The sequence below is a fragment of the Ovis aries genome, chromosome 8 (genome assembly GCF_016772045.2).
Source record: "Ovis aries strain OAR_USU_Benz2616 breed Rambouillet chromosome 8, ARS-UI_Ramb_v3.0, whole genome shotgun sequence".
Taxonomy (NCBI): Eukaryota; Metazoa; Chordata; class Mammalia; order Artiodactyla; family Bovidae; genus Ovis; species Ovis aries.
Window position 1 is genome coordinate 76,855,090 of NC_056061.1, and position 27,774 is coordinate 76,882,863.

Consider the following 27,774-nt stretch of genomic DNA (forward strand, 5'->3'; position numbering starts at 1 on the left):
AGGGCTGGCACACGCCGTCGGCTCTCGTGTGGACAATCTGTTAATTTCAGGGAAGGCAGGCCTATAAAGTTCTGGGACTTTTTTGCCTACTTTTACCAGGAAATAATACCCTGGACAGGAAGTGAAATTAGCCAGAGTGATATAATCAATGGAAGTAGATGCTCTGACCTTGGTGATCAAAAATATTTCCTTCAGATACGTATCTTATTTTCCTGCATTACTGGTCTGTGCCTGTGAGAGGGTGTATTTTTTTTTCATATTATATAATAGAAAAGGGGGAACTTTTGCCATCAAAATATTGGATTTATAAGCCTGAGTCTTTTAAATCCCAGAGGGAAAAACTTTAAGCCCTCACAAGAAAGTCTTTTATGAAAAGACTGGCACTGGCATCTCAAAAACAGTACTTCTTGCCACAGAATTTGGACCTTCACCTGCTGCCTCCTGACACCAGTTAAACTTGCCGGCTCCATTCTTGTTCCTTCACCTCTTTCTCAGGATATTCCGTGAGCTGCCTTGCACCGGGAGGGCTGGAATGCTGTTTTGGAGAAACAAGGCACCATCTCAGTGACAGTTTATAGTTGTCTTTTTTTGTGAGATGCCAGTAGCTCTTCTTTTCTCAAGAGCAGTACTGCTGGCTCATGGGCTGTAGCAAAACAGAAGCTGTCTCTCAACCTGGGAAAAGTGAAATCATTCTTTCCACCCCCAAAGTGATTTCTGTTTTGGAAAAGTGGATCTGCCTGCTGAGCACAGCTCCCGACGTCTCATATTGTTCCTGAAAAAAAAAAAAAAACAGAATCGAAAAGGACTTGACTCCAAAACACAGTGGTGTGGCGCTCCGGGCCTTTTTCAGAGCAGTGACTAGTGATATGAGGGTCACCACAATCAACACCTTTTTCCAACCACTGGAGGTATGGACTTTTCTTAAAACCCAACCAAGCCATAGCTCTGATCAGGGGCCATTCTTCACCTGTTCTGAGACAAACTACAAAGTGGCGCTAATTCCTGGACTCTCTGACAGAAGGCAAGCTAGAAATGATTCAGGAGAACTTGCTAGAAGATGCTTTCCTGATACTTGGGAAACAAAACCTCAGTGTGTAGAGAAACCTGGTGTTTCGTGTTGAGCCCCTGTCACTAAAGTCTGAGGAGGGTGTGTTTACATTGGCCTTGACTTTGGCACAGAGACACATGGGGAGTTGAATGGTTGTTATGAGGACCTGCTAGGAATGTGTTTCTGGAAGCCTTGAGGAGGTCTCCCAGGTGCCAACGTTTCCATGGGAAGGCCTCTTCACAGCTATTTGGGAGTGGGAGATTTTCATCTTTTCTGCGACAGAAGAATTTATTCCTTTGCTTGCAAAAGTCTCCAGTCATCCACAGGACAAGCACTGTTTTTCCACCCTCCACCAAAGGACAGAGGCCTCCCTGGTTAATCTGAAGATGTCTTTGCCCAATCAGTACTAGCATCAAGGGATTCTGAGAGCTGGCTGGACAGGGTTCAAGGTAGGACAAATGCAAACAGGGCAGATGAACTCAGAGTAAAAGGCTGTTAAGGGCGCAGCAGTGGAAGAGGAGGACGGAGCTAAAGCTACAGGGGGAGGAGGTTCTGGGCCCATTTACAGTATTCCTGCTATCCAATGGGACTTTAGTTCTTCTTTCTAATTCCAGTATTTCAAATTCTTCAAGCCCAATTCAGATCTCACCTCATTTAGGAAATCTTGCTATGACCCCATCCGTAATGAGTTTTTCTTCTCTAGACTGTTTTAGTTCTTAAAGCTAATACCTCACACTCTAGCATTTAGTCAGTTGGTTGGCTGATTTCATTCACTGATTCAGTCATTTCATTCATTTATTCAAGAACTCATCAGTGATGGAATTCCCGCTGTGAACTTTACACCAAGTATACGAAGATGTATAGAGCTTCTCTGGTAGCTCAGTTGGTAAAGGATCTGCCTGCAATGCCTGAGATGGGGTTTGATTCCCTGGGTTGGGAAGATCCCCTAGAAGAGGGAAGGGCAACCCACTCCAGTGTTCTTGCCTGGAGAATCCCACGGACAGAGGAGCCTGGTGGGCCACAAGAGTTGGACAAGACTTAGCAGCTACACCACCACCAAAAGAAAATGAATGACATGTTTTTTTTGGTTTTGGTTTTCCAGTTTTTTTTTTAAACCCAGGTGGAGTCTTTACGCATGTGTCCTAATTTCTCTGTAAACCATTAATGCTTTTTTGTATTCCTCAGAGCCTGTGAACTGCCAACAAGTGTTATACCATCTAGTCACTTAATGGATGCTTGTTTGTTGGGTGTGACCAGAGGCACCTAAAAAGTTCCCATTTTTCCTGTGCTGTGCCCACCATGGTGAAACATGTCATCCTTTTCAGTTTATTAAAGATCTAGATAATGGGGAAAATAATGTCTGTCTCCTGAGGTTATTGTGAGATCTGGGGGAAACTGTGTATAAAATGTGTAATGCAGGGACTCCCCTGGTGGTCTGGGAGTTGAGAGTCCACCTCCCAATGCAGGGGATACAGGTTCGATCCCTGGTGGGGGAACTAGGACTCCACATGCTGCAGAGCAGCTAAGTCCATGCCACAACTAGAGAAGCCCGTGTGCAGCAGCGAAGACCCAGCACAGCCTAAACAAACAGAAAGTGTGTGATCACTTCCTGGAACATAGTAGGTCTTCAGTCAGTGACAATTGTCATCATCACTTATGAGACTCTCTGACTTAAAAGGAGTCAGCTCATGCCCCTTTTCAACATAATTAAGTACTTTGGGGCTTCCCAGGTGGCACCAGTGGTAAAGAACCCACCTGCCAATGCAGGAGACATAAGAAACAAGAATTCGATCCCTGGGTTGGGAAGATCCCTTGGATGAGGGCTTGGCCAACCACTCCAGTATTGTTGCCTAGAGAATCCCATGGGTAGAGGTGCCTGGTGGGCTACAGTCCATAGTGTTGCAAAGAGACGCAAGTGAAGTGACTTAGTATGCAGAAGTGCTTTTAGTTTAAAAGCCTCCCTCTCACTAGGCTTAAAAAAATATGCAAGGACAGGAGGGTAATGACAATAGAGTTTGCAGCTGTTCTGAGGCTTTGTTAATTGTGCTATTTAATTTTATTTAGAGAAATTTTAGAGCAAGATTTATCTGATAGATAATAATGAATTGTTATTTAATTTTGGCTAACCTTAATGAAAACTGGTGGTGTCCCTATTCCCTATCGGTTGACTGCTTCTTTGCATCCTCTCTCCCCACATATGTAATCTTCACAAAGCCTTCAGAACCCGCTCCCATTCAGAATACCACCTTTTTAGGGAATTTTTCAAGACTTGGAAAAATTCAAGAGTCAAAGCTCAATATGTATAAATCTACAGTCCCTGATAAATGTTGGATTTGGCTTTCAATTTAATAATTATTTCTATCCATTTTCTTAACTTTCTTCTGACCACCATTCTTTATATGTCTCAATAATTCTGAAGAGCCTCACCTACTTTGCTCCCTGGTAACTTTATCCAGCTGGCTCCCTGGAGAGCCTGTCAGACCCCTGACTCCAGCTCCTCTGCCTTCTCTATGTTATAGTGAATCTCTTTTCCTCTCCTGATGCACAAACTAACTCTTGTTACTCCAATTCTGTATCTGCTGGATCCCCATGGTATCTTTGGCAGGCCTGTTGGTTACTCCTGGACAATCTCCTGCTGTAGAAACATACCCTTGATTACCTGCTCATACAAAACTGATCTTCAGACATTTCTCTTTCAATTGATGGAATATTAGAGAGCAGAAAAGAGTCAAAACCATAGGGACTTAAAACCCAAAGTGAAAAATTAAAGGAAAGTGAAAAAGCCAAAAAGGAAGAATTATGACAACATCTCTAAAGTGTGTATCTTGGTGTTCATCTAAAAAAAAGGATGTGGAATATCACCCAAATGCATATATGGTAAGCATAAACATAAGAATGGTACCAGCTCTTGTGTGTCACTCAGTTCTTTGTTAATATGGCACATCTTGTCGTCTTGATGACGTTATGAAACATCTGGTGCTGAAGTTGATGACATTTGCTTTGTGTATGTTCACCAGAGGCTGCGCTCTGCTCAAAGAAGCATTCATAATCATGATTAATTACAACAGGCTCCCATCACAAAGAATACTTCCTCTTTCCAGACCCGAATACTTTGCACTCCTTCTGTGAATTATTAGATATTAGGACACTTAAGAAACATACTGACTGTAAATATTAAGGATCATTATTTCTTAACTGTTAAAGTTCTCCGATAGGAACAAGCCTTGGAATCTCATATAGACGCATTGTCAGGTACGCCCATTGCTGTCACAGTGGAGAAGATTTGATTGTATTGTCTCGTGAGTTCTTTGTAATGTGAAACTTCCTGTCCAGGGAGCCCGCCTATTGTCTTGTCATAATTTTGAGATAAATGGCTCTGGAGTTATTAAGTTGTTCACCGTCTTCTTGCTGGCTGATGGATTCTGTTGGCAGTAGATTCAACTCTTGAGCCTTTCCTTGCTCCCACCTTCTGGTGTGGCCTTAAGCCTCATGGTCTCGGTTAATTTCTTTCTTTTTTTTTTTTACACTGTTTATTTTTATTTATTTATTTGGCTGCACAAGGCCTTAGTTGCAGCCTGCAAGATCTTCAGCATGCGGATGCTTAGTTGCAACATGTAGGATCTGATCAGGGATGGAACCTGGGTCCCCTACATTGGGAGCATGAGTCTTACCCACTGGACCAGCAGGGAAGTCCCTGCCTGCATTAATTTCTCGAACACTTTGTGTGCCATGGACTTTGTCTTAGAAAGGCTAGTCATTCAAGAGAAGCAACGCTGCCACTTAGCAGATAAAGGAAAGCCACTTCCCTGAGACATATCTATACAATGGAAATAATGATACTAACAGACAGGAGTGCTGTGACTATTGAAACTATGCCTGCCTGGCACATCTTAGGTCAGTTTGTAGACTCTCCAAATACAAAAACTCTAACCGTGTTGTTCTTCAGCTCAGTCGTTCAGTTGTGCCTGACTCTTTGCAACCCCATGGACTGCAGCATACCAAGCTTCCCTGTCCATCACCAATGCCTGGTGCAAGCTCAGACTCATGTCCACCGAGTTGGTGATGCCATCCAACCATCTCATCCTCCCTTTTTCCCTTCTCCTCCTGCATTCAATCTTTCTCAACATAAGGGTCTTGTCAAATGAGTCAGTACTTCACATCCTGTGGCCAAAGTGTTGGAGCTTCAGCTTCAGCATCAGTCCTTCCAATGAATACTCAGGACTGATTTTCTTCAGGATTGACTGGTTGGATCTCCTTGCAGTCCAAGGGACTCTCAAGAGTCTTCTCCAACACCACTGTTCAAAAGCATCAGTTCTACAGTGCTCAGCTTTCTTTATGGTCCAACTTTCACATCCATACATGACTACTGGAAAAACCCTAGCTTTGACTACATGGACCTTTGTTGTCAAAGTAATGTCTTTGCTTTTTAATATGCTGTCTAGGCTGGTCATAGCTTTTCTTCCAAGGAGCAAGTGTCTTTTAATTTCATGACTCAGTCACCATCTGCAGTGATTTTGGAGCCCAAGAAAATAGTCTGTCATTGTTTCCATTTTTTTTCTCCATGAAGTGATGGGACCGAATGCCATGATCTTAGTTTTTTAAATGTTGAGTTTTAAGTCAGCTCTTTCACTCTCCTCTTTTACTTTCATCAGGAGACTCTTCACTTCCTCTTCACTTTCTGCTATAAGGGTGGTATAATCTGCATATCTGAGGTTATGGATATTTCTTCTGGCAATCTTGATTCCACCTTGTGCTTCCTCCAGCCTGGCATTTTGCATGATGTATTCTGCATATAAGTTAAAGAAGCAGGGTGACAATATACATCTTGACGCACTCCTTTTCTGATTTGGAACCAGTCTGTTGTTCCACGTCCAGTTCTAACTGTTGCTTCTTGACCTGCATACAGATTTTTCCGGAGGCACATAAGGTGGTCTGGTATTCCCATCTCTTGAAGAATTTTCCACAGTTTGTTGTGATCCACACAGTCAAAGGCTTTGGCATAGTCAATGAAGTAGAAATAGATGTTTTTCTGGAGTTCTTTTGCTTTTTCTATGATCCTACAGATGTTAGCAATTTGATCTCTGGTTCCTCTGCCTTATCTAAATCCAGCTTGAACATCTGGAAGTTCTCAGTTCATGTACTGTTGAAGCCTGGCTTGGAGAATTTTGAGCATTACTTTGCTACCATGTGAGATGAGTGCAATTGTGTGGTAGTTTGAGCATTCTTTGGCATTGCTTTTCTTTGAGATTGGAATGAAAACTGACTTTTTTCAGTCCTGTGGCCACTGCTGATTTTTCCAAATTTGCTGGCATATTGAGTGCAGCACTTTCATAGTATCATCTTTTAGGATTTGAAACAGCTCAACTGGAATTCCATCACCTCCACTAGCATTGTTTGTAGTGATGCTTCCTAAGGCCTACTTGACTTTACATTCCAGGATGTCTGTCTTTAGGTGAGTGATCACACCATCATGCTTATCTAGGTCATTAAGATATTTTTTGTATATTTGTGCTGTGTTTTCTTGTCACCTCTTCTTAATATCTTCTACTTCTGTTAGGACCATGCCATTTCTGTCCTTTATTGTGCCCATCTTTTCATGAAATGTTCCCTTGGTATCTCTAGTGCCACTGCACACAATTTTAAAAGGCTAAGAGGCAGTTTAGTACCTTTGAGAATCCACCTTTAATTCTCAGAGGTGTGTGGAAATTAGTTTGAAAACTACTGCTATAGGTGAAAAATGTTACCTGATTAAACTGGTTCTCTAGTATATTTTAAAATGAACCATTTTGCAAACCATGAGGGAAACTGCTCAAAAGGGTGCTCAGTCCTGGGGTCAGGGATTGTGGGCCTGTGTTTCACACACTGGTTTGGGCAGGGGACACAGGCAGTTAACAGATCATTTCCATGTCAGGAGAAAAGGGGATGTCATGATGAAAAGAAGCAGAATGATACAGACAGCAGGGTCCTTACCTGAGAAAGGAGTCTTCAGCTTTTGCTTGAGTTTGACTTGGCTAGAGGCAGAAGAAAGGCGTCGGGGGTGGAGGGAGTTCTGGCTGCATCATTAAACTAACATGAAACCACTGGACTGCTCTTCCCTGGTTGCCTCAACTATAAAATATATATAATAATTCCAGGAGCTTCCCTGGAGGTCCAGTGGCTAAGACCCTGCACTCCCAATGCAAAGGGCCCAGGTTCAAGCCCTGGTCAGAGACCTAGATCCTTCATGCTGCAACTGAGAGTTCGTATGCTGCAACTAAGACCCAGTGCAGCCAAATAAATAAATATTTTTTAAAAGGCATAGTAATTCTAAGCAGTCCTATTAACCCTATAGGTTTGTTATGATGTAACAAGATAGCTTTAAAACATGAGCTAATATCATCATTACTAATATTATCTGTTACTTTTAATAAGGAAAATATTATGTAACCTAATACTGTACAGCGATTTTGGTGTTAAGGATCTCCCTGTTCTAATCATAGGATGAGAATTACACTCAGGCCCTATATTTGGAAGGGCCTTAAGTGTCCTCTGTCTGCCCTCATGCCTGGAACACTGAACTGTAAATCTAAAAGTGTGTCAACACTTGAACTGAGGGAAACCATGAGGAAACAACAGTAAGCCCCCACTAATTTACTGAGCTCAGAGGGAAAATGCAATATTGTTTTTTAATGGAGTTTTCTTTCCTTACATGTTACTCACTGAACAAGTAAAAGACAAAATGGAATATGTATGTTTCCTTAAATCTTTTCATGGAAATCCAGACTGCAAAGTTTTCAGTCTAAACCAGACATCCCTATACTTAGTTGGAAGACCTACCTCTGGGCCTTGGCTTTCATGCATGGGCCCATGGTTACATCCACCTGCTTCCCTTGGTTTGAAAGAAAGACGGAAAAACAAACTCTCTGCCTCTTCTTTGGAGTCCTGGTCCTTGAACACTGCATCAGCCTCAGCTTTCTTCAGTGATTTCCTGCAGGGAGTGGATGGCTACTCTTTCCTGCAGGGAGTGGATGGCTACTCTTTCCTGCAGGGAGTGGATGGCTACTCTTTCCTGGAGGGAGTGGATGGCTACTCTTTCCTGCAGGGAGTGGATGGCTACTCTTTCCTGCAGGGAGTGGATGGCTGCTCTTTCTTGCAGGGAGTGGATGGCTGCTCTTTCCTGCAGGGAGTGGATGGCTACTCTTTCCTGCAGGGAGTGGATGGCTGCTCTTTCTTGCAGGGAGTGGATGGCTGCTCTTTCCTGCAGGGAGTGGATGGCTGCTCTTTCCTGGAGGGAGTGGATGGCTACTCTTTCCTGGAGGGAGTGGATGGCTACTCTTTCCTGCAGGGAGTGGATGGCTACTCTTTCCTGCAGGGAGTGGATGGCTACTCTTTCCTGTAGGGAGTGGATGGCTGCTCTTTCTTGCAGGGAGTGGATGGCTGCTCTTTCCTGCAGGGAGTGGATGGCTGCTTTTGTATGTTGGGGTAGCTTGAGGGTTGCCTCAGTTCTAATTTCTCTGAGTTTTTAACTTTATATCTACTTTTCTTTCCGTTTTTCTTCTAATGAAAGAAAGACAGAGATCTCCTGGAAATGGAAATGGCAACCAACTCTACTATTCTTGCCTAGGGAATTCCATGGACAGAGGAGCATGGCAGGCTACAGTACACGGGCTCCCAAGGAGTCATACATGGCTGAGCGACTAACATGTTCACTTTCATTGATTTGTAAGCTACTATATATCAGGGTCTGCCCAGATGGCGCTAGTGGTAAACAATCTGCCTGCCAATGCAGTGGTTTTGATTCCTGGGTTGGGAAGATCCTTTGGAGGAGGGCATGGCAACTCATTCCAGTATTTTTGCCTGGACAATCTCATGGACAGAGGAGCCTGACAGGCTATAGTCCTTAGGGTCGCACAGAGGCGCAGAGTCAGAAACAACTGAAGTGACTTAGCACCACACATATACTAGCTTGCATTTCTCTGGTAGATAAGCGGTAAAGAAGCTTCCTGCCAATGCAGGAAATGAAAGACCGATCCGTGGGTAAGGAAGATCCTTTTAGTTCAGTTCAGCCTCTGAAGCATGTCTGACTCTTTGCAAGCCGGTGGACTGTAGCACACCAGGCTTCCCTGCCCATCACCAACTCCCAGAGCTTGCGCAAACTCATGTCCATCGAGTCAGTGATGCCATCCAGCCATCTCTTCCTCTCTTGTCCCCTTATCCTTCTGCCTTCAGTCTTTCCCAGCATCAGGGTCTTATCCATTAAGTCAGTTCTTTACACCCCGTGGCCAAAGTGTAGGAACTTCAGCTTCAGCATCAGTCCTTCCAATGAATATTCAGGACTGATTTTCTTCAGGATTGACTGGTTCGATCTCCTTGCAGTCCAAGGAACTCTCAAGAGTCTTCTGCAACACCACAGTTCAAAAGCATCAATTCTACAGTGCTCAGCTTTCTTTATGGTCCAACTTTCACTTCCATACATGACTACTGGAGAAACCCTAGTTTTGACGAGATGGACCTTTGTTGGCAAGGTAATGTCTTTGCTTTTTAATATGCTGTCTAAGTTGGTCATAGCTTTTCTTCCAAGGAGCAAGCTTCTTTTAGTTTCATGGCTGTGATCACCATCTGCAGTGATTTTGCAGCCCAAGAAAATAAAGTCTATTACTGTTTCCACTGTTTCCTCATATATTTGCCATGAAGTGATGGGACCAGATGCCATGATCTTAGTTTTTTGAATGTTGAGTTTAAGCCACCTTTTTCGCTCTCATCAAGAGGCTCTTTAGTTCTTCTTCACTTTCTGACATAAGGGTGGTGTCATCTGCATATCTGAAGTTACTGATATTTCTCCCAGCAATCTTGATTCTAGCTTGTGCTTCATCCAACCTGGCATTTCACATTATGTACTCTGCATATGAGTTAAATAAGCAGGGTGACAATATACAGCCTTGATGTACTCCTTTCCCTATTTTGGAACCAGTCTGTTGTATGATGTCCAGTTCTAGCTGTTGCTTCTTGACTTGTATAAAGATTTCTCATGAGGCAGGTAAGGTGGTCTGATATTCCCATCTCTAAGAATTTTCCACTGTGATCCATACAGTCAAAGGCTTTGGCATACTCAATAAAGCAGAAATAGATGTTTTTGTAGACCTTTCTTGCTTTTTCTCTGATCCAACAGATGTTGACAATTTGATCTCTGGTTCCTCTGCCTTATCTAAATCCAGCTTGAACATCTGAAAGTTCACAGTTCACATACTTGTTGAAGCCTGGGTTGGAGAATTTTGAGCATTACTTTGCTACCATGTGAGATGAGTGTAACTGTGTGGTAGTTTGAACATTCTTTGGCATTGCCTTTCTTTGGGATTGGAATGAAAACTGACCTTTTCCAGTCCTGTGGCCACTGCTGAGTTTTCCAAATTTGCTGGCATATTGAGTGCAGCACTTTCACAGCATCATCTTTTAGGATTTGAAATAGCTCAGCTGGAATTCTATCACCTCTGCTAGCTTTCTGAGTAGTGATGCTTCCTAAGGCCCACTTGACATTACATTCCAGGATGTCTGACTTTAGGTGAATGATCACACCATCGTGGTTATCTGGGTCATGAAGATCTTTTTTGTACAGTTCTTCTGTGTATTCTTGCCACCTCTTCTTAATCTTCTACTTCTGTTAGGTTCATACCATTTCTGTCCTTTATTGAGCCCATCTTTGCATGACATGTTCCCTTGGTACCTCTAATTTTCTTGATGAGATTTCTAGTCTTTCCCATTCTATTGTTTTCCACTATTTCTTTGCATTGATTGCTGAGGAAGGCTTTCTTATTTCTGCTTGCTATTCTTTGGAGCTCTGCATTCAGATGGGTAGGTATATCTTTCCTTTTTAACTTTGCCATTAGCTTCTCTTCTTTTCTTGGCTATTTGTAAGGCCTCCTCAGACAATCCGTTTGCCTTTTTGCCTTTCTTTTTCTTGGGCATGGTCTTGATCCCAGTCTCCTGTACAGTGTTATGAACCTCTGTCCATAGTTCTTCAGGCACTCTGTCTATCAGATCTAATCCCTTGAATCTATTTATCACTTCCACTGTATAATTGGAAGGGATTTTATTTAGGTCATAACTGAATGGTCTAGTGGTTTTCCCTACTTTCTTCAAGTTGGTATTTGACCATAAGGGGTTCATGATCTGAGCCACAGTCAGCTCCCTATCTTGTTTTTGCTAACTGTATAGAGCTTCTCCATCATTGGCCGCAAAGAATATGATCAATCTGATTTTGGTGTTGACCATCTGGTGATGTCCATGTGTAGAGTCTTCTCTTATGTTGTTGGAAGAGGGTGTTCGCTATAACCAGTGTGTTCTCTTGGCAAAACTCTGTTAGCCTTCCCTGCTTCATTTTGTACTCCAAGGCCAAACTTCCCTGTTATTCCAGGTACCTCTTGACTTCCTACTTTCTCATTCCAGTCCTCTATGATGAAAAGGACATCTTTTTCGGTATTAGTTCTGGAAGGTCTTGTAGATCTTCATAGAACCATTCAGCTTCTTTGGCATTAGTAAAAGAGTATAAGGTTCATTAAATCTTTTCATACATATTGCCTACTGCCCCGAAAGCTTTATTAAATTACACATATGCAGAGTACATCATGAGAAACGCTGGACTGGAAGACACACAAGTTGGAATCAAGATTGCCAGGAGAAATATCAATAACCTCAGATATGCATATGACACCACCCTTATGGCAGAAAGGGAAGAGGAACTAAAAAGCCTCTTGATGAAAGTGAAAGTGGAGAGTGAAAAAGTTGGCCTAAAGCTCAGCATTCAGAAAACAAAGATCATGGCATCCGGTCCCATCACTTCATGGGAAATAGATGGGGAAACAGTGGAAACAGTGTCAGACTTTATTTCTGGGGGCTCCAAAATCACTGCAGATGGTGATTGCAGCCATGAAATTAAAAGACGCTTACTCCTTGGAAGAAAAGTTATGACCAACCTAGATAGTATATTCAAAAGCAGAGACATTACTTTGCTGACTAAGGTTCGTCTAGTCAAGGCTATGGTTTTTCCTGTGGTCATATATGGATGTGAGAGTTGGACTGTGAAGGCTGAGCGCCGAAGAACTGATGTTTTTGAGCTGTGGTGTTGGAGAAGACTCTTGAGAGTCCCTTGGACTGCAAGGAAATCCAACCAGTCCATTCTGAAGGAGATCAGCCCTGGGATTTCTTTGGAAGGAATGATGCTAAAGCTGAAACTCCAGTACTTTGGCTACCTCATGCGAAGAGTTGACTCATTGGAAAAGACTCTGATGCTGGGAGGAACTGGGGCAGGAGGAGAAGGGGACGACCCAGGATGAGATGGCTGGATGGCATCACTGACTCGATGGACGTGAGTCTGAGTGAACTCCGGGAGTTGGTGATGGACAGGGAGGCCTGGCATGCTGTGATTCATGGGTCGCAAAGAGTCAGACACGACTGAGCGACTGAACTGAACTGAACCTTATCATGTACGCAGAAGACAGAAGTGGGGTATCTCCTGGAACAGCAAAGACAGTAGACAGCTTCCTCCCCCCAAGCTACTGCCCTCAGCTGTGAAGACCCCCAGGCAGGAGTTTCTACACAGAGCATATTGCTGCTACTGCTAAGTCACTTCAGTTGTGTCCAACTCTGTGCGACCCCATAGACGGCAGCCCACCAGGCTCCCCCATCCCTGGGATTCTCTAAGCAATAACATTGGGTTGCCATTTCCTTCTCCAATGCATGAAAATGAAAAGTGAAAGTGAAGTCGCTCAGTTGTGTCCGACTCTGAGTGACCCCGTGGACTGCAGCCCACCAGGCTCCTCCATCCATGGGATTTTCCAGGCAAGAGCACTGGAGTGGGTTGCCATTGCCTTCTCCATACTGAGCATATTATAAACATCATATTGAAACATCATATTGGAAACACCCCAAGCTCACTCTTTTTGAAGCAATTTATTGTTTCAGAGAATGTTGTCATATTTTATGATCTATTGTGTATGTAGTTGTTATGTCATTTTTCAATTTTATGACTTGCACAGACACTGTGCTGGTGAACTGCTCTTATTCCAGGCAATCAGGATGCACAGAGGGCTGGCATTGAGTTTCTTACCTTCTGTCTTTGATCCCTTTGCCACTGTTTTTATTGAGGGATATTTACAAATAGAAAGCCAAGAGGTTGAATGGCTGTAAGTTTAACCTCCCTTTAAAATCTCATCTCTGGAAGGAGAACCTGGCTCTCCCAAAGATTTCATGTGCTCTGGGTTCTGGGTTGGTGTGACTGACATGACCTTTCCTTGTCAATAACCAGCTTGGATGAACAGCTTACCATGTGACCCCATGGCTGCTCTTTACTTAGTTGCTCAATTGTGTCTGACTCTTTGCAACTCCATGGGCTGTAGCCTGCCAGGCTCCTCTGTCTATGGAGATTTTCCAAGTAAGAATACAGAGTGGGTTTCCATGCCCTCCCCCAGGGGATCTTCCCAACCCAGGGATCAAACCCAGGTCTCCTGCATTGCACGCAGTTTCTTTACCATCTGAGCCCCCAGGAAAGCCCCTCTAGCTGTGCCCTTCCTTAGTGATCAAGAAGCTGCTGGTTCCAAGAATGCCCTTTCTGATCTCATGGATTCCAAGGACTAAGTGCAATCTAGTCTCCAATTCTTACAACTGGAAGCAGTCAGACAATGGGCTGTTGGACAAAGGAGCTAAGCATGACTGACAGGAGGGGGCACTGGCAGCAACAATTTGTTTAGTCTTTAAAATTGGCAGCAACAGTACTGATAAATTCAATCCAGAATGCAAAATTCATCTTCATCTAGACGGTGAAGCATCTGCTCTTACTTACTTTTGGTAGAGCAGATGTTACTCTTTGAGTGAGAGAATATAATCTTCACACTCAGTGAAAGCCAGGCACTCAGCTCCTTCTAGTAATACCTTAATGCTCTGCTTCCTTCGCAATTCAGCTTGCCAATCCTGGAGGAAGATGGGTTACCAGTCTTTTGAGGCTGATCTTTTTTTGTATATAGATAAGTAACTCAGGTTACTGATGACATGTTGGAAGTATTTCCAACTAAGAAATTTTTTCTCAGAAGCTTTAGTAACAAATTTGTTAGTTCCATTTTCTGCCAAAATGGCAAACTTTGAAGTTTCAGAAACGTGAACAGCCTTACAGATGATAGAAATATTATGAAAATAGTAACAAGGAATATCTCTACAGCAAGCTCCTTAGTCCTTGGAATATCCATTCTTCAGCTTGGGTTTCCCTCTCATCAGTCCAGGCATTGACAAAACTTGTGAAATAATGGAAGTGAAAGACACTTTGATTTTGTATTTGCAATAGCATTTTCTTTCACCAGATTATGAAAGGCATGCATGCCCAAGGCAGGGAACTTGGAAAATACAGAAAAGCCACCAAGAAAAATGATCTCCCAAGTAATCAGTTTCACCACACAGAGGTGAGCGTTGTTAACATCTTGATAAACATTCTTAATTAAAGAGGCAGAGGCCTCAGTCCATTAGCACCTCTGCTCCGCCATCTTGCACCTAATGTTAGGAAATTCTGGAGTGCTCCTAAATCAACCCAGGGAAATTGTTAGTTTTCTCAAATATCTCTGGAGGTGAGACTATTGTTGGCAGTCATTTCCCGTTTCTCACAAACTGGAAGTTAGGAAATTCTTTGTGTAGCCTTTGACCACTGGCCGGGAATGAGGGATATCGGAGTGTTAGTTCCAACTTTGCCATTTATACCCACAGGGTGACCTCTGGCAAGTCCAGCCTTACGTTCTATCTGAAAACCCTTCCAGCAACAGCTGCCCCACTAGCCCTTCCACTAGCCCCAGCTGCTTAATCTCTCTGAGCCTCTGTTTCCCAGCAAGTAAAATAATGAGTGGATCAGTAGGGGGCCTTTTTACATTAAAAATAAATTTTTTTTGGTCGTCCAGTGGTTAAGACTTCCCGCTTCCAACACAAAGGTCATGGGTTCCATCCCTGATCAGGGAACTAAGATCCCACATGCTGTGCAGTGTGGGCCAAGATTAAAATATAGAAAGAAAAGAAAAAGAAATTTATTTAAAGAATAGCTATGTGACTATACTTCAATTTTAAAAATTAATTAAAAATTAATAAAAATATTTCTTTATTTAAAGAATGTCTATATGTGTTTACCTGAGTCGCTTTGCTGTGCAGCAGAGATTGGCATAACATTGTAAATCAACTATACTTCAATTTTTTAAATTAATTAAAAATTAATAAAAATATTTCTTTATAAAATTTATTTTTTAGAGCAGTTTTTGGTTCAGAGCAAAGCCGAGGGAAGAGTACAGAGATTCCCCATGTAGCCCCATCCCCACCCAACCCCCAGCTGCCTTCACCATCAAAATCCCCTACCAGAGATGTATCAGTGATTTGTTCGAATTGATAAACTTATGTTTACACACCGTTATCACCTGAAGCTTGTAGTTTAATTTAAGGGTCACTTGCACATGCACGTGCTTGGTGTTCTGCATTCTGTGGGTTTTGAAAAATGTAAAATGACGTGTATCCTTCAGTACAGTATTGTACGGAGTAGTCTCCATATTGTATGATATTTAAGACATTGAGGACATTCTGCCCTAAAAATCCTCTGTGCTCTATTCATCCCACCCATTTCCATAACCCCTATAAACCGCTGATATTTTTTACTGTCTTCTTAGTTTCATCTTTTGCAGAATGTCATGTAGTTGGAATCATACATTAAGTAGTCTTTTCAGATTATCTTCTTACACGTAGTAATGTGAATTTAAGATTCTTCTATGTCTTTTGATGCCTTGATAGCTCATTTCTTTATAGCCCTGAATAATCTTCCATTGTCTGGATTTACCACAGTTTATCCACTTACCTTCCCTGGTGGCTCAGAGGCTAAAGCGTCTGCCTGGAATGCGGGAGACCCAGGTTCGATCCCTGACTCAAGAAGATCCCCTGGAGAAGGAAATGGCAACCCACTCCAGTATTCTTGCCTGGAGAGTCCCATGGAGGAAGGAGCCTGGTAGACTACAGTCCATGGGGTCACAAAGAGTTGGACATGACTGAGTGACTTCACTTGCAAATCCACTTACCTACTATAGGACGTCTTGCCTCCAAGCTTTGGCAGTTAGAGTAATGGTGCCATAAATGTCCACGTGCAGGTTTTGTGTAGACATAAATGTTCAACTCATTTTGGTAACTATGAAGGCGCATGATTGCTGGCTTAAATACAAAGAGTGTGTTTAGTAAAAATTTGCCAAATTGTCTTCCAAAGTGGCTACACCATTGTTCATCTCTTCCAGCAACGAGTGAGAGTTTCTGCCATTCCGCATCCTCGCCAGCATTTGCTGTTGTCGGCATTTAGATTTTGGTCCTTCTAACAGGTGTGTAGGTGCATCTCACTGTTGTTCTCATCAATTCTCTACCTGATGTGAAGAGCTGACTCATCGGAAAAGACCCCGATGCTGGGAAAGATGGAGGGCAAGAAGAGAAGGGGGGCAACAGAGCATGAGATGGTTGGATGGCATCACCGACTCGATGGACATGAGTTTGAGCAAACTCCTGGAGATAGTGAAGGACAGGGAAGCCTGGCGTGCTGCAGTCCATGGGGTCGCAAAGTGTCGGACATGACTGAGCGACTGAAAACCAGCAACAACAATTGACATATGATGCGAAGGATCTTTTTATTGGCCTATCTTCTATCTCTTCTTTGGTGAGGTCTCTGTTCAGGTCTTTTGCCCATTCTTTAATTGGGTCATTGATTTTCTCTTTCTTGAGTTTCAAGTTTTTGTTTATTTTGCTAAGAGTCCTCTAACAGATGTGTCTTTTGCAAATATTTTCTCCCAGTCTATGGCTTGTCTTCTCATGGTCCTGAGATCCGTGGTTTTTAAACCTTCTGCTCGAGCCTTGTGTGTCAGAAGGAGCCTCCGGTCCCCCGAGGATGGGGGCGTGAATCAGAGAGGGAGAGGCTGAGGGACCAACCTCTAGTCTCCCCTTCCCCATTTATTCTGCTTTAATCAGAGAGATTTGACTTCATTCAGTTTATATGTGAGGGTTTCACAGGAAATTCACTCTTTTAAAAGGATTTTGTCCCTCCAAATGGTGTGAAAAACCACGAAACTTAAATTAAATCCACAATTCTAGAATTCTGTGTCTCCTTTTTTACAATGTAATACATCCTTTCACGAGGCTCTGTTAAGGAGAAATGAGACAGACCTGTCACAGTCACGTGACACTTTTTCAACACAATTTTCATCTAATGCAGAGCTCTCTCGAAATGATGGAACTGATATATCTGAAGAATAGGTATCATCTACATGTCCACTTATCTTTCTGAAACAGTAATTTTGGACAGTAATTATCTTTTTCAAAATAATCAGTGAGAAGTGTGAGCCATTTCACCATTTTCATTCTCTATCTAAGAAAAGGGGAGAGAATATATCTGCATCTCTGTGGCCCTGAAGATAAACATGCAAACCCAAACCAGAAGGGGTGGCCTTTACCATCACACAAGAAGGTGTCACTTCACAGTGCCCAGTGTAGATCATCACAGGATTTTTAAACAGTGCTGTTCAACTCAGAATGACAAGAACATGTGCATTCAACCAGCTGTATATTCTTAGATCATATATCATTTTTTGTGGCTTTGCGGTTAAGTCAGATGAATGTTTAATGATGTTTTATAAACATTTGTATTCACGCTAACCCTGTTTATTGCTTTGACAGAGGAGGGCGGCGTGTTCTTTATTTTGTTTATGTATTGCCTTTGTTCCACAAAGGATTTGAAATGGTCTAGTGAATTTCATGTGATGCAAAATGAAGAGAGGGAAGTCACTCAGTCGTGTCCAACTATTCGTGACCCCATGGACTGCAGCCTACCAGGCTGCTCCGTCCATGGGATTTTCCAGGCAGGAGTACTGGAGTGGGGTGCCATCACCTTCTCCGGATGCAAAATGAGGAAGGCAATAATTGACACAATCTGAAAAAAGGGAAAATAATGTGAAGAAAATAATAAATTCAGGAGTCAGATTAGCACACAGCAGTCCATCTGTACAGTTCCTAGGAGTGGGCCACAAATTTGGCTCTCAGCTTCTTTCGCTAGGCCAAAGCAAAGAGAACACATTTCATTATAAGGTCTACCGACTTTTAATAAAAATAAAATAGACTTGTTGTTCAATGTAAAAACTCTCCTTTAGGCAAATCTCTACAAGGTCTATTTACTACAACCAGCACTTGATAAGGATGCTGCAGCTGAGAATTTGAGTGTCCTATTCTCTTGCCATGCCCTCCTCCAGAGGATCGCCCCAACCCAGGGATCAAACCCACGTCTCTTATGTCTCCTGCATTGGTAGATGGATTCTTTACCACTAGCATCACCTGGGAATTCCTCTGATAAGAAAGTAGGGTGCCGATATATGAGGTTGCCAGTTAGGGGAAGATCCGTTTATTTTGATCATCAGCTGGGCAGTTGTTAGGGGTAAATACCTCCTGTGAAATTTGTTAACTGTGTATAGGGTCTGATAGGATGAGCTCAAGCCCTGACCATTATACTAACGAAAGTGGAGATTCAGGGCAAGGGCTGAGGCATCGGGAGTTGGGAGGATTCCTCATGTGGAGTAGGAAGGACTCAAATGCTGTCTCATCTCATGATGTACCAGATCAGGAGTCTAGTCTCTACTTTGCCCGTCTTGTGCAGACACCTAGGTGTGCTCTGTGCCCTGCTGCAGTGTAATAAATTGCCTCAAGACTTAATGGCTAAGAAAAGAGAAAAAAGGGTTTGGATTCTCTTAATCATGGATTTGGATAGAGCACAGAGGTCATGGACTGTTCCTCTTCATCATGTCTGGGGCCTCAGGTGAGGGTCATGCACTAACAGTAATTTGGTAGTCATTGCCTAGAGACATCTTAAAGGTCTTTGTCCACATGCTGCCTACTGATGCTGGCTGTTAGCAGTGCGTCAGCCAACAGTCAATTGTGATGCTTATCTGTGGCCTTGGCTTCTTCGTGGCCTGTTGCACTGTGCCTCTTACAAGGAAGGCAGTGAGGGCTCCAGAAGCAAGTGTTCCAGTTGACAGGCAGAAGCTGTATGCCTTAGATGACAAGCATATTGTACCTTGGAAGCCAGGCAGTGTCATATATCCCATTCTACTGATTGCAAGCAAGTCACGGGTCCACCCAGCCTCCAGGGAGGGGCATAACTCACACATCTCCATGACAGAGTGCCAAGATCACACTCTGGAAACCCATGTTGGATGGGAGATATCGTTGTGATCATTTTTGGAAAATAAATCTGCCCCCATGTGTATAAAGAGCCGCTTCCAGCTCTGCGCTATTGCTCCATTGTCTTTGAAATGGCAAATGAGAAAAGGTGAGATGCAGGGAAACAAATCCATCCAGACTGCTTTAACCTATGTTTTCTGGGAAAAAAGAAAAAAACAAGGCCTCTTGAGACCAGGCCAGCTCACCTGGACTAGGAGTTCCACATGGAACCGGTGAACAAACTCCATTGTATTAGACAGGCCACCCATTTTCCATAAAGTTATCTCTTTAGACTGTCTTCTTCCTGATCTCAGAAAGGTAGTAATTGACTGAGGAATAGGAAAATCAGAAACCTGGCTGTTTCTTCATATATTACAGACATAACTAACAAAAAGGAGGCCCCTAAGCAATATAGGCCTTCCCTGATGACTCAGGTGCTAAAGAATCTGCCTGAAATGCAGGAGACGGGGGTCTGATCCATGGGTCAGCAATATAGATTCATAATGGCTTCATCCTAAAAGGTATAAGGCTAGGGGACTATTTATTTATTTTAAATTTATTGATTTTAATTGGATAGAGGACTATTTATTATGAAAAGTAAAGACAGTGATTTTATGTATAGGAGGGAGACACATGGATACCACTAAAATTATTTTTTTTTCTTTTAACATTTGATTTATTTTGGCTGTGCTAGGTCTTTGTTGCTGTGCACAGGGGCACAGGCTCTAGGCGAGGGCTTTAGTACTTGGGGCACACTGACTCAGTAGTTGTGACTCATGGGCTCTGGAGCATAGCCTCAACTGTTGTGGTGCACAGGTTTAGTTGCCCTGAGGCATGCAGGATCTTCTCGGATCAGGGATTGGACCCATGTTCCCTGCAATGGTTCCCTAATTCTTAACCACTGGACTACCAAGGAAGTCCTAAAAAATTTTTTTTTTAAGTACACTTTTGAGATTTCATTTCACGTCAATTATATCAAGTCATCAGTTTCACCACCTGAAATCATTTAGAGGTTTGTCCTTTGAGTCAGCTTGAAGGCATTGATATACTAAGTAGAATCTCTATTACATTTCACTAAAAATTATGCTAAATTGATAAATGTCACTGAATCATTCGTGGATGAGTTGATAGTCATCTGTGCCACGGGAGTACTCGTGGGTATTATAGTGATGCCAAAATGAAAGGACTGCTGTGGTCACTGTTGTGTTGTGACAAGAATCCTTATCTTTGCTGTGATCCCTCTCACTATGAGACCACTTAGAAGATGACTGGAGGAGTGTGTGATCTTACAAAGACTAGAGTAATAGTAAACATTTGCTCAAGGACTGGGAGTTACGAAAAGTTCTTCACCTTTTAATAAATAATCACACACTGCTAGAAGGATGGACGTTTCCTGCCTATGGACAAATATAGCTCAAGGCAACACTCTTTTTGTTCAGTTCATGAAATGAGAAGTCAGTTCCTGCATGGTACAGTGCAGTCTCTGAAACCTTAATAATGTTGGGAGCGGCATCTTTGAATGATGACTAACTAAACATTCTGGCATCCTGGGCTTTCCTCTTGATTCTTTGAACTTATTGGTTGCTATGAATTATGTTAGTATTCAGAAGGAATGGTTAGCATGACAGGAGATGATGAGGTGGTTCTAGGATCTCAAGAATGCTTTCCATGACAAAATGTGGTGATATCGGCATTTGGGAAGAAAAATGATTTATAACCTAAGTTATATTCCCAAATGCCAGTATCGCCACATTTTGTTATAATTTATAACTATGCAACCTAAGGACCTCCCTGGTGGCTCAGTCAGTAAAGAATCCGCCTGCAATGTGGGAGACCCAGGTTCGATCCCTGGGTCGGGAAGATCCACTGGAGAAGGAAATGGCAACCCACTCCAGTATTCTTACCTGGAGAATTCCGTGCACAAAGGAGTATGGTGGGCTACAGTCCACGGGATTGCAAAGAGTAAGACCTGACTGAGTGACTAACACTTTCACTTTCATGCAACCTAAGGCCTTAGGAATGCAGAAAATGGTAACAAAAGGAGGTGTACCAAGCATCACTTTGACTTTGTCTGATATATACAGTTTATTCATTGATACAGTCAGTAAGTCATAAAATACTTCTCATCTTGCCTTAGAGTAGAACAACTATAACAGATAGGCACCAAAATGTATAATGGTGCAAACCCATGAAGGTTTGTTTCCTGTTTACTTAATATCGCTGGGTGCTTGTATAGGATAGTGCCAGAGCCTTCTTCCGTGTGGTTGTGCAAGGACTCTGCGGTATTAATTGGGTGACTTCCATGGTCATCCTGAGTTATCTCCATTCTAATCAAGCCAGCCAGAAAGGGGAAAGAAGCATAGGAGAGCACAACATGACGAGGAAGTTGGAAAGGAAATTCTCAAAGTGGTTTCAGCATTGGGATAAGACACTTCACTGAAGATGTAGTCCATGTTTCTAAGAGCTTACATAGTAGTGGCCGTAAAAGAGAAAATCATGGCAATTGTGTGATTCTTAATGCTAGCTAGGCATCAGACTCATCAGTGGGGAGCTTTTAAGAAGCAAGCTCCAACTCCAGCTTTCGGTCAGCAGATTTGGCTGGAACCTGAACAGCCACATCTTGGAAAACCCCACAGTAGAGACCGAGGGACAGCTATGCTTGGGAATCACAAACTCTGGAGATAAATCTCTTAGAATTGCCAGGAACTTCAAATGAGAACCTATTGTATAGCACAGGGAACTCTGCTCAGTGCTCTGTGGTGACTGAAACTGGGAAGGAAATCCAAAAGAGAAGGGATGTATGTATATCTGTTTCACTTTGCTGTACAGCAGAAACTAACACAACATTGTAAAGTAACTATACGCTAATAAAAATTAATTTAAAAATAAAATAAAACTGTGTTTAAGGAAAAAGCTTGAATGCAGGAAAAAAAGAAAAAAAGAATTGCCAGGAACCAACACCAGTCCAATAAAACATGCATATTCCTTTAACTAGCCTAGAACGAAATAAATAATAGTCTATACATGTACATCTTTTTTAAAAAAATGTAATTTCAGATAATTTCAAAACGGCCATAAAGGAGGAATAACATTGAACTAATTTAAAATAAAATGCTGTATCTTTCAATGCAGATGCTGAGGCTTGACTACAATACAAAAACTGATAAAGTAGTAAAATGCTTACATGTATTTATAATGCATGGGCTTCCCAGGTGGCACCAGTGGTAAAGAAACTGCCTGCCAATGCTTGAGACATAAGAGATATAGGTTCGATCCCTGAGTCAGGAAGATTCCCTGGAGGAGGGCATGGCAACCCACTCCAGTATTCTTGCCTGGAGAATCCCATGGACAGAGGAGCCTGGTGGGCTACAGTCCATGGGGTCACAAAGAGTGGGACACGCCTGAGTTACTGACACTTTCACTTTTATGCATGTGTGCATGTGTGTGCTCAGTTATGTAAAGTAATTATCCTCTAATCAGAAATTTTAAAAAAGGAAAACTCTGCCACAGAACATACACACACACTCACATACACACACACAGAGAAACTGGAACTCAAAATCTTTGTTGGATAATGCATCTTTATGGTATCTATTTTGGTGAGGTGCATTTCTAACTTTAAATATGAAATTATCTGCCCTTTAAAAAAAGAAAGAGAAAAGAAGTCCTTCATTCTTTGGGACTGTCCCACATATTGTAGGATATCCGGCACAGCCCTTCTCACTAACTAGCTTCAGCCACCACGAGCCATCCAACATCCCGCAGGACCCACCGTGCCAGGAGGAGGAGCAACCTTCAGACGTGATGCCTCAAACGAATGTGGCACTCGTGAAACTGTCTGCCGAGAAGGCACTTAAGAGCAAACACACCAGTTTGATTGTGGGAGCCATGCCCAGCAGCACACCTAACAGGCTGATCTGCAGATGATTCACTGAGTCCTTCATGTGCCGAGTCCCCCCAAAAGTTCCTTTTTTATTCCAGCAGAGCAGCAGCTTTCAGGTCTAGACCACTTACAGCCAGGGCTTTAAGGAGTTTTCTTTTTTCCTTTGAGTCATCCCCTTTGCTTTTCTGGTCAAGCTGCTGTGGACACAAGGACTCTCCCAGGATCCACTGTCATATTCGTCCTTCTGGAAAAAGAAAAGAAAAAAAAAAAGGCCTTACTTGAAGACTTTGCTCTGGAGCATCAGTGTCTTCCTTCCTCACTTCTCCGGGAACAGCTGGATGCGCCCCCAACCCAGTGGAGGTCAGCACCCGGGCGTGTGGCCCCGGGTCCTGCTAGTGTTTCCTCTGGATACAGGCACGTGCAGGCGTGCACTGCCGTCTCCATATCTGCATTCTTCCAGCTTCCCGAAGAGAAGACGGCATCATCTGGAAAAGTGACGAAGGGGTAACAAGGGTGTTCCTGCAGGATGGAGTGGAAAAGAGGAAGGAAGGAAAGAAGGAAGAGAGTGTCCGAGCAGAGCAAGAGGAGGAAGGAGAGCGCAGAAGCATGAGGCAGTGAGAGCCAGAGAGGGCGAAAGGCTGAGCTCTCTTCCCTACTGGGTGTCCAGGCGCTTCTGCTCCCCCTTCCTTTCTACCACCAGATTTTTCTCCATAGAGTCTTCCCGAGGCTCCCAGTGTTTGGCCGCAAGATTCAGAATACGTAGAAGCTCGGATTTGCCAACAGCGCTTCGAGCCTGGATAATGACATACAGATTGTTTTTTCCATCTTGGGGATTTGGAGCAGCCTGGGGAGTTGCAAAAGCCTGCCTTGTTGTAAGACCGTTTCTGAAGGCCTGCACTGTCTGATCACTGGCTCCCTGCTGCTGGGAACAGTGGCACAGCTGTCCAGGGTGGCAGGGACCACCTGGGGTATGAAAATTACCAGAAGCCGTAGTTTGGCTCTTGCCAGAGCACCTGAAGCCTTCTGGGAATTAGGATTTCTGTTGTTTCTCTCACTGGCCCCTTAGGAGCAATAGATAACAAACTGGGACCACTTGTGGGTTTTTTTGTCTTTTGTTTTTTGTTTTTTTCCTTGCCAGAAAAGCCCAGCAAGAAGATGGCTGCTGTTGTCGATTATTGGCATTCCAGCAGGACTGTATATTTATTTCTAAGTATATTCGCACAGCTAGGAAGCATCTGCCGACAAGGATGAGATGATAAGCTGTGTTGGTGCCAAAACAGGACTAGAAAAACAAGCTTGTTCTGAGAATGGCAGGTATCCGGAAAGTCAGTTAAGAAAATCAACCCTCTCCAGGCAGTAGCTGCTCTTATGACATTAACATTTAAGAAAAGGCGTGGAATCCCTACTTCTCAGGGAGAGCAGGCTGGAGGGAGGACCAGAACAGGAGGGGGAACCAGCAGTGGGAGGTGGGCTGCACTTCCAGGAGCCTGCATGCCAAGGCTCTGGCCTCCCCTGGCGAGGGGAGGGTGCTACGCGGGGTCTCAGCACGTCCACAGCTCTGTACTGGCCGCTCCCACCCCGGGCGCACAAGCAGGACGAGCAGGTGCAGAGGCGTGGAAGCTCCTCCGTCCTGTGGTTTCCTTGAACAAGAATGGGATGATTGGTGAGCGAGGCCAGCATCCTGGGTGGTAACAACAAAAAAAAAAGGAAATTGGTAGAAAATGCATCAGCCAAGTTGGATTCAGTCAGCTCTGTGGCCTGGGCAGGTTCCCAGGGTATTCCAGCCAGACGGCAGGGCTTCTGAGAGACACCAGGCTAGAATGTGTGTGATGACATAGGGCAGGGAGAGGCAGGGCCGTGGGGCTCAGCAGGGGCTGTCCCGGGCCCCCCAACCCACTGGTGTACACCCCCCTGGCCACCCGTTACCTCCGGGTCCACCCCAAGGCACTGGACATGTGCCCTTTTTTCTAATGGGCACAACCTTTCTCTATCAGAAACCCACAGGGAACATAAGTAACCCAGCAATTTCTTTCTCGTCCCACTGCCTGTCCACTGCTTGCTTATCCTGGGCTCTGTTTCCTTTGGACAAGAACACCTCCGGTTACCAAAAGCTACGTTATTCTATTCTACAGCCTGTAAGCCAGGAGCCTGGCCGTTCTGGTTTTGTTGTTGCTGTATTTGTTTTGAACATTAGCCGTTTCCCATTCTGGGCAGTTACAACTGTGTTTACTATGAGTTCCTCTGTGTGGGAGTTTTCCCCATTTTCATCCTACAGGCTGCGGCGTGAGCAATAACTCATCACTGCGCCACTGGCACAGAGTCGGGGATTCATAAACTGGGGGGCCTTTAACTTGAAAATACCCAGTGCGGATGAGGGGAGGGGAGAAGGAGAAATATATTTATGGGAGGGCCAGTGGGCTAATAAGACCAAAAATAATGTTGCTAAATAGATGTATATCTGGAGGTAAATACCGTGTCATCTGCTCCCTTCAAGGGGATGTGCTTTGAGCAGGACAAGTTGGCTTCTGCAGGCTCACTCGATAGAACATCCATCGCTGCAGTCTCGAGACAAGACTGCTCCATCCTGCCTTCCTTTTGCTTTCAATACTTCTCACCTCTTATCACTCACCTTCCTTGTCTCCTGAACGTCCAACTTTAAGAGTCCGGATTCTTTCAGTTGCAAGTCACAGAAATCCAACTCACACTATCTTAAGCAAACAGGAAATTTATGGATCTGTGTGTTAAAAAGGATATGATGGAAGCTTTAAGGTCCGATGAAAGAAGTAGGGACGAGGACTTTACAAGGGCAACCACGATTTCTCCCCTCCCCCTCCATCACCTCTGCGGGTTGTTACTTGGCTCCACTCAGCAGGGGGAGCTCCTTCTCCTGGGAAGGTGGCACTTACAAGCCCCATATCCTCATCCTCCAAGCACCTCCACCCTAGAGGAAGGAATTTCCATCGACAGCTTCGTATTTGTTGTTGTTGTTGTTGTGCTCACTTGTGTCCAACTCTTGGCAACCCTGTGGACTGTAGCCCACCAGGTTCCTCAGTCCATGGAATTCTCCAGGCAAGACCACTGGAGTGGGTTGCCATGCCCTTCTCCAGGGGATCTTCCCCACCTAGGGATCAAACCTCCGTCTCCGACATTGCAAGCGGATTCTTTACCATCTTAACCACCAGGGAAGCCCAAGGAAGCCATATACAAGCCCTGAAAAAGCTCTGATTTTCTAGTACGAGGCTAATACTATCCAAAGGAACCGAGTGACCAGATTGTCTAATTTTAGTCTGAAGACTATCTGTGGCTCTAAGAGCAGGGGTTTATGACCAGAAGAAAGGCAAGAGGGCACATAAATCCACACTTGGCAATGAAAACAGTGCTCCCCAGGGTCCCTTCGCCTTTCCTATCATAAACCTTTCAGCTGAGCCTGAAAAGTACGAAGGCCCCAAACCTGACCTGAAATGTAGCAGCAGATTAAGTCCTACCTGCATCACTTAATAAATCCCTTTTTCTCACTCTGTGCATCTCACCTAGGGTGTCACGTGTCTTCTGAGAGTTACCATTATAAGACTGGATGTGGAGTCGGCACATTGGGGTTATTCTCAATTCTGCTCTGTCCCGTCGAGTTCACTCCACAAGTTAATACAGTTTCTTTGCACTTTTGTTTCTTCGTGTGAAATGGAGGGATAATGCTGCCTTCCTGGAGCTGTCATCAGCGTTAACAGGATAGTTAGCATTGGCGAAAGTCCTGTCAGAGAAGAGATGGCTGGTACAACCGTCACGGCCCCAAGGCAAGCAGAGCCTTTCTAGGAAATCTTGATGACAAACCCTGGAAACTGGCTCACACACAGGAGGTGACATGAGTTTCCTAGACACATGCTCTCAGACATGTATATTCATGAGGATATTTGCATAGTTGCCTGGACCAAATAGATCCTCAGCTTCTCAGTGGTTGGGCTTGGAGGGTGGGGGCTTCAGAGGGGCACTGTCTCGGTATCACCCCACACACATCCTGGACCTTATCCTCTTTGAGTTTCTCTCTCTCTTCCTCTGCACATTCAGGGGTGTACACATTTCTGTCCAGCACTCTGAGGTCTCTGGAAGAGAAGGACCACATCCACCGCGTCCTGGACAAGATCACAGACACCTTGATCCATCTGATGGCCAAAGCAGGCCTGACTCTGCAGCAGCAGCACCGGCGTCTGGCCCAGTTCCTCCTCCTCCTCTCTCACTTCAGGCACATGAGGTGAGGCCTCCTTGGGTTTCTCTCATAGCAAAGATGTAAGGGAATCCAGCCAACCCTGTGTGGCAGCGGGCCCGGGAAGGGCTGATGCCTGCGTACAGATAACACACTTGGGGCAGTTCTGGGCCCATGATGAGCATGAACACCGTGGGAGGATGGTGGAGGGAGGCCCTGAATTTGTCCGGGGTGTGGGCGGGCGTCAGAGAAGGCTTCACAGAGGAAGCGCTAACTCACGCTCGGTTTGGAGCCCATGCAGCATCTTACATGGGGCAGAGTGTGCGGTGAGCAGGTCAGGGGAGGGGGAATCCTCTTTGGTTATTCACTTTGTCCCAGCCAGTCACGGGCAGTCTGTGAGCACACTCGTCCTCAGAG

The 27,774-nt window shown here is 44.1% G+C and overlaps 1 protein-coding gene and 1 long non-coding RNA gene across 4 annotated transcripts in view; one reads left to right on the plus strand and one right to left on the minus strand.

Moving 5' to 3' along the window:
* ESR1 (estrogen receptor 1) overlaps nucleotides 1-27,774 on the plus strand; it is a 402,846-nt gene that overhangs the window by 366,160 nt on the left and 8,912 nt on the right. For all 3 annotated transcript variants that reach the window (XM_042253635.1, XM_027972563.3, XM_042253634.1), the window contains exon 8: nucleotides 27,222-27,405. In XM_042253635.1, the coding sequence (XP_042109569.1) occupies nucleotides 27,222-27,405 (184 nt within the window). The remainder of the gene's footprint in view (nucleotides 1-27,221; nucleotides 27,406-27,774) is intronic.
* LOC114116119 (uncharacterized) overlaps nucleotides 17,469-27,774 on the minus strand; it is a 29,050-nt gene continuing 18,744 nt past the window's right edge. Inside the window, exons 4-5 of the long non-coding RNA XR_006060659.2 lie at nucleotides 25,789-25,893; nucleotides 17,469-23,403 (exon numbers count right to left, since the gene is read on the minus strand). This is a non-coding gene — a long non-coding RNA (uncharacterized LOC114116119). The remainder of the gene's footprint in view (nucleotides 23,404-25,788; nucleotides 25,894-27,774) is intronic.